Source organism: Penaeus vannamei, chromosome 4 (assembly GCF_042767895.1).
Source record: "Penaeus vannamei isolate JL-2024 chromosome 4, ASM4276789v1, whole genome shotgun sequence".
In the NCBI taxonomy this organism is placed as follows: Eukaryota; Metazoa; Arthropoda; class Malacostraca; order Decapoda; family Penaeidae; genus Penaeus; species Penaeus vannamei.
The window spans coordinates 13,482,338-13,489,837 of NC_091552.1; the positions used below are offsets into that span (position 1 = coordinate 13,482,338).

At 32.9% G+C, this 7,500-nt stretch overlaps 1 protein-coding gene across 1 annotated transcript in view; it reads right to left on the minus strand.

Annotated features, from left to right (window-relative positions):
* The window catches only part of rno (PHD finger protein rhinoceros), a gene marked incomplete in the record, with an annotated part of 41,362 nt that overhangs the window by 14,303 nt on the left and 19,559 nt on the right, over positions 1–7,500 (minus strand). The window contains 1 exon segment of the mRNA XM_070120676.1: positions 2,866–3,029. Within this exon segment, the coding sequence (XP_069976777.1) occupies positions 2,866–3,029 (164 nt within the window).

A 7,500-nucleotide genomic window follows, 5' to 3' on the forward strand; every position in this document is an offset into this window, starting at 1 on the left:
TTTTCCAATGAAAGTGTTGGTTTTGGAATATGTCATTCATTTTTTACAAAAAAAAAAAAAAATCAATGCCCATGGACTCATTAGTTAAGGCTAAAAAGAGGCCTTAAGACTATTTTTGAAAGGCTGTTTTTACACAATGACTTCAGCCAATCCTACAGAAGTAAACTAATTTTTACAAATACATACAAGAGCAAGTACAACCCCTTGAGATATAATAGAACATCACCCAGTAGGAGTGACAGTTTTGTCACAACATAAGATGCTATCATGAGTGAGTGGGTTAAAAGCAATGTCAATATACAGATACACTGTATTCACAACATTCCACATAATGAAGAAAACTCCTGTACAAGATCAAACAATTTGGTGGACTAATCAATGCAATAGCAGTTTGATCTTTTACCCTATTCATTAACCTTTGAAGCATGCAAAAGAGGTTATCTTTTAAAAATACACATGTAAAAAGAATACAAAGTACAATATAAACAAGATAGAGAAAAGAGCTCAGGAGGCATGTGGACAGGTGTTGGGAAAAGCAAGCATTGATCACAGCAATAAGCAATAGTTTCTACTCTTGCTCTACATTACAATCTCATATATGCATAATATTCCTTTCAGTGTCAAACATTTTCTCCAAGCAGAGAGGCCAGAGGTGGAAGAACATGGTATAAACATCAATAATATTTGCTTATTGAGTGAATTCCAGCATCTCTAAAGGAAATTTATTGTATAGAACTCCAACTGAAGATAGGGAAAAGCTTATTCATTTACTAACCCTTCAAACTAAATGATACCAAAAATGCAAGCCTTTGCTTTGTAAACAAATCTCAGGCTCATACTGGTCTCACAATTCCCCAGTGCGAAGACCAAACCTTTTCTAAGAAGGCAAGATATTAATATTCTTTAGTTGTTTCATTTTTTTTTCCTTTTCTCTTTTTTTAAGCAGCCTTCCACTTTTCATTACTTGGAAATTTGGAGGGGGGAATAATCTCTTCAAAATTACATCCGAGAAACATCAAATTTTAGGCTTTGTTAGCGAGATGGTTATTAACTGTACATCTGATATATGTACTGCATAGAGTATAGTTATATTTTCATAAAATAAGGTCATTTTGTCATTAATATGAATGCATTTGCTGATCAGAGAGATGTATGAGAACATTACTTTCCAGGAAATATGAGAATACATATTGCACAGTGCTACACTTGATATACTGTTAGACACAAAACATATCTATTGAGTTTATGATTTTTTTCAACCTTTTCCACTACTCCATACAATAATGGCAAACAGAACTAAAACAGGTAATTTAAGATCTTTTTGCAAAGGACATTTTTCAAAATCTCAAATCAAAATATTTGAGATTACGGTCTTGTATAGGCAAAAGTAAAAAGCAATCAGTCAAGTAAAAAAATTGGAGGAAAAAAAGCAAAACTATCCTCATAATGTTAACCCAGTGCTGACAGGTAAAAATGTTTGGCAAGTGGATGCAAAAACGGGATTGTTGGTATGCATCGGCAGTTTCCCCTGTTTGCGCCTAGCTCAATCGGTAGTTAGCGAGCGAAATGGGCATGATACAATGCCATCTTTACAATGCCGATTTTCGGTCCACAACAGCCATGGCACCCGTTTCATAAGTAGCTATATCAGCAATGTAGGATTGATTACATGGTCTAAAAACATTGATAATACTTACATATATATATTTTCTTATTGATACTACAATTATTTCTTTTGAGTAAAACCTTGCTTAAACCTTCTCGAAGTTCCTTAAATAACAACAATCCTTTACAGTTCTAGAATATAACTGATGATCCAGTTTCTTTTAGTAAGTCTAAAGCAAGGATTTCCTTAGGCAAGGAGACAACTTCATCTCTCCAAGTGAAGTTACCTTCTGCAACCTTGCATTCCTTTGAGCATTGTAGCACTGCAAGGCTACTATTTTCTTGTCAAATGGAGAGTTACTGAGGCTAACAGGATACCATGTGTGCTTAAGGCAACCCAATCTCTGCAGACGGTATGATGTAGTGCAAAGGGCATTTGCAAATAAACATATGACAACAGAGCAGCAGCAGTCCAATAAAAAGAAACATTCAATTTGACTGCTGCTGTCATGTCTAATTTTGCATCAGCAAAGGGGATTTGTTCTCAAATATCTATTCTTATTCTGCTGTGGTGGATACAGTGGGAAGTTTGCTTCTGCAATTGCCTACTACAGAGTATAGTTAATGCCAGTCATAGCTCATCTACAAAGGACAGCACATCACAATAGCATAATTATAGTTCCAATCTTCATTAACAGTGATCAAAATTAGTTTCACAGTGTCTCTGAATTCAACAAGCCCTATAATATGCAGAGCCAACCCACTTCACTAAGTTTGCATTTTAAATACTAACATGAAGTCCTGTGAAAGTCTCTCTAACAATACCAGCTTTATGTCTTGTGATAACAAACACTGACAACCCTGCAATTACTCCGAAAATTTTAGTTTCCATAATTCAATATTTAAATTTATGCACTTGAAGGTCTATCAATGCCACATGCTCAAAAAATGTACTGGATGGTTTATAGTGAATGTAATAACCATAGTGAAAGTAAAATTGTGTCTCTCTACCTTCAAATTCAATTCATGTATTGATAACAAATAGCTAAAAAAATGCACACTGCCCATTTTACAAAGAGCATAATGACCACAACAGAAGAGGGGGGGGGGGAGGAATCTCACATTTTTACATGTGCATCATCATGCAGGGAAAATTTCTGGTAAAAAAAATGATTTTTCCTTAATTAATACTGATCAATACAGAAAAAAAGTGAGAGCGGAAAATTACTAGCCTTAAACAGCAATAGTTTTCCTACTTACCCATTCTTGCTCTCTCTCCATTGTAGGCTATGAGCCATTTGTCATCAAGATCGTCCATGTCGTAACGGCACATTTTCTCTGCTTTGGTTGGCAGATTACTGAGAATGTGCTGCTCGTTGCTAAAGAAGTCGTCATGGTTCACACGGATGAATTTGTCTTTAGTCCTGGAAATCAAAGCAACAAACAATTAATATAAAACTACAAATGCCTTTCTTGCTTTTCCTTTAACTAATCCTCTTGGAAAAATACTTGACCCTTTGGCAGAATGACAATACATGCCATGCCTACAGTGATCTAAATCTATTAATATTATACATACATGCCTCCACCAGTACTTACGTCACCAAGGAGTCAATTCTTATTCCTACCTATCTCAACAGTTTATCTTTTTCCTTCATTTTCAGAGATTCCTTTTTATCTTTTGTTGATGGTAGTAATCAAATAACCTAATAATCATAATGTCAATAATAACAATATTAACCCAGATACGACTGGTGTCCCACATATGAGAGACCCGAAAAAAAAAAAAAAAATTGTCAGGCGTTCCACCAGTGTGACACTGTATCGGGGCTCGCGCTCCAACTCAGCAGCCACCCGGAGACTTTTATTTTCAGCTTGAAAATATACCGGCAGTAATGGGTTAATAATTATCATAATCATTATATTAATAATCAATAATAAATAATAATTAATAATTAAAAATAATTAATAATAATAGTAATAGTAATAGTAATAGTAATAGTAATAGTAATAGTAATAGTAATAGTAATAGTAATAGTAATAGTAATAGTAATAGTAATAGTAATAGTAATAGTAATAATAATAATAATAATAATAATAATAATAATAATAATAATAATAATAATAATAATAATAATAATAATAATAATAATAATAATAATAATAATAATAATAATAATAATAGTAGTAGTAGTAGTAGTAGTAGTAGTAGTAGTAGTAGTAGTAGTAGTAGTAGTAGTAGTAATAATAATAATAATAATAATAATAATAATAATAATAATAATAATAATAATAATAATAATAATAATAATAATATTATTATTATTATTATTATTCATAATCATATCAGGAAAAAAAAATTCCAATTTCAAGAAAAAGGGGAATTCAGGTAAGGTCATGTCTAGCCTACTATTCACTACTTAGTGACTGAGTACTTGTGGAGCCACCTGTAACAAATTTCACAGAAAAATAGAGTAGACAGTACATGTACCCCACATAGAAAAGGTTAATAGCATGAAATTCATTTCTCATCCCAACATGTAGGATACGCTTTTTCTGATACCTTCTTATCTTGTCATGCAGAAAAACTGCTCTTTAATTTGAATATTAAAGTCTTCCTAATTGTCTTTGGAGAAGAAAGAAAGAAAGAAAAAATATATATATATATTATATATATTATATATATCATATATTATATATATTATATATTATATATAATATATATTATAAATTATATATATATATTTATTTATGTATATATATATATATATACATATATATATATATATATATATATATATATATATATATATATATATATATATATATATATATATATATATATATATATATATATATGGGGTGTTTCAAGAAAACTCACACATTGTGGAAAAATGCCTGTAACAGGGGTCAAAACAAAAAAAATGTGCAGGGATACAGGTGATAGCATTCATTAAGGGGACCGTCCCGGAGAGAGGGGGGAGGAGGGGGTTAAATTGAGTTAGTTAGCGTATAGTATAGGTACATGGATGAGGAAACTACCAAACGAGTATTAACCGCCTGCTATGGCTCGTTGTCTTGCAGCCGGCGTGCGAGTCCCTCAGCACCCGGAGAGGTACGTCGCTATTGAGCGCCCAGGTACACCTATGTGGACTTTTGCTTGCGGCAATCGTGCATAAGGCATTTAATTATGACATTGCGCATAGATATGAGTTCGTGAATGTTCAAGGAACACTTTTATACCAATATCAGAAAAAAATTATATCACCGTGATTTATGACGAAATATTTTGTGAAATATATCTAAAAAAAAATGTATGTTTTGTGTCCTTTTACACACGAAATATGCTTTGATCGAGACTCCCTGGTAATATGTTTTAGTTTACGTGGTAATATATACGTATATCACATACGAAGCACTAATGTTTAAAAATAGCCTTATAAGGAAGGATTGAAATATTTCCGTTACATTTCGCTCAACGGTCGGTACATCACAGCAGGGGGCAATTTGAATTGATTTGAAATTGGCAGTTACCGTTGTAAAGACCAATTCAATACGAATGTTACCTAAATGTCGGATTTTTAAACTTCGGATGTATAAGCGAGATACAGATTATTTCATGTTGAAGATGATAGTACTCAGTAATACCTGCTCTGAAATAAAAACTATATGGAATTTTGAGCTCGGTTGTATGCGTAGTCTTCGTCTGGCGTTCAAAAAGCTATCGCATCCGTTTCGTGCGTTCCCGATAAAAATGAATATGTTTAGACGTTACCGTAAGTCTTAGGCACCATAAATTGGCAAATATCCCACAACACATAGGCGTCTGCATGATTTTATGCACTTCTTAGTAAAGATAATGGGTGCAAATGGCTAATCATAAACTTTACACTTGTTCTCCCTTGCAATCTGCTAATATTGACAATTATCAAAGAAAATGGGTATGAGAGGGATAACTAATAAATTTTATTATTTAGATATGAAAGTCAATGTAGGCCTACTAAATGATGATGATTAATCTTTTTAACTTTATGTGCGTGCGTTCACGTACATATGATCCTCCTCGAAAATTATAAACACCCAGTGACCATCTCCCCCTCCCCCCCCCCTGTGTGAGGCATGGGGAATATTCAACGACTTTCGTAAGTTCTCGAATTCAATGTACTAAATTCATATGCTTTTGAAATTCTCAAAATTGAACCACCATGTTGTATTCATGCCAGGACTTTATAATTAGAATGATTTTGTACTAATATTGCCATCCACAGTTCCCCATTTCTTCAAAAATAAAAAAAAAAATAAAAAAAAAATGGAAAATAAAAAAAAATATTTTTTTTAAAAAAAGGTTTTTATCTGGTTTAGATTAGTTGTCTCTATGGTAAAATGCATTTATTAAGCTTTTCACACGAAAATATCAACTTTAATGAACAACGAAAAAAAAAAAAAAAAAAAAAAAGTGACATACCTTTACAGAATAGCGTCCCTATTGAACATGAAAATTCCTATTGACTTGGTAATCATTGCTTTGCAAAGTACACTAAATAAGCGTTTTTTTGATATATAATATCATTAGATTCAGAGAAAAATAACAGAGATAACGAACTTTGGCAAGGTGCCAAATACAAAACGCCGTAGCTCGGCTATTTTTTTATGACTCTTCGGTACTTCCCAACTCACGTAATTTTCATGCGATCCAAATGCAGTTTGTTGCTTTCACTAGAGCCTCGGCGTCCCATAGCCATGTAAAAGGCCGATTTTTGAATTTTTGCCTTAATCAAAAAATAATAATATTTTAATGCTGAAAAACGCATTCAAAAATAGTTCTCTATGTCAAGCTGTCCCCCGCCAAAAAAAAAAGGAAATTCAAAATTCGGCCTTTTACATGGCTATAGGCTAGAGTTGATCTAACACTAGCATTTTTGGGGGAATATTCTGTAAAGAGCTCTGATAGTTGGGATGTACCGAAGACATACCAAAAAAAATAGCGATTTTTTTCAACTTTTTGGGGGGTGCCCCCCCCCCAATGGGGAAGCAAAGTTAAAATTTATATATATAACGGAGTGCAATTCTTTACTCTATAGCATGCAAAAAGAATCAATCAGTTATCTCTAACCGATATTTTTTTATGATGTATAGAGTAGGGAAAGGTGGCCATTTTCCGGGACGGTCCCCTTAATAAGCTGTCATCGGGGTCGGTTAGGATGTGCAAACAAACATTTCTAAAAAGATTGACAAATTTTTAACTAACACAAAATGTGTCCTGTACATAACCCTTTTTGACCATTTTGACATCAACCAGGAGCAATATCTTCAGTTTGATGGTTGTTCTCTAAAAGAAGTCAGTAGATGTGGACTCTTCATGGTTATTTTCTGATATTGTTTATATTGATCTTGAAGTCTAGAAATTTTCTTCTGTTTTGAAACTTCCTTTAACCATTTTATGATTTTTTCAAAAATACGTGTCTTCGTAACACTTCTACTGTTTTCCCATCTATCAGCTTTGAGCCATGCTGTGGCCCTTTTCTGTTGTTTTGTATAACAAATATCAACCTTCAAGGCAGCAGAAAGGAGTATACTAGAGGATAGAAAATGCAAAATGTACAAAATATCTGTGATATTTTTTTTCTAAGCATCCCAACATTCTTACGTTACTGTCTCATACATACCCGAAATTTTCCCTTTCTGTCAGTGGTGTATTTACAGTCATAAACATTGGTTTATTGTCTTCGTAAAAATAAAGAGAAGTATTCAGAAAACGTCTTTTGTGTGTGATTCCCTAGGAACTAAAGAAGATATTTTCAGCATTTTATGCATATCCTGCATGGTCACAATTTTGACCCCTTGGTTGACATACTGCGAGTTTTCTTGAAACACACGATATATATATATATATAT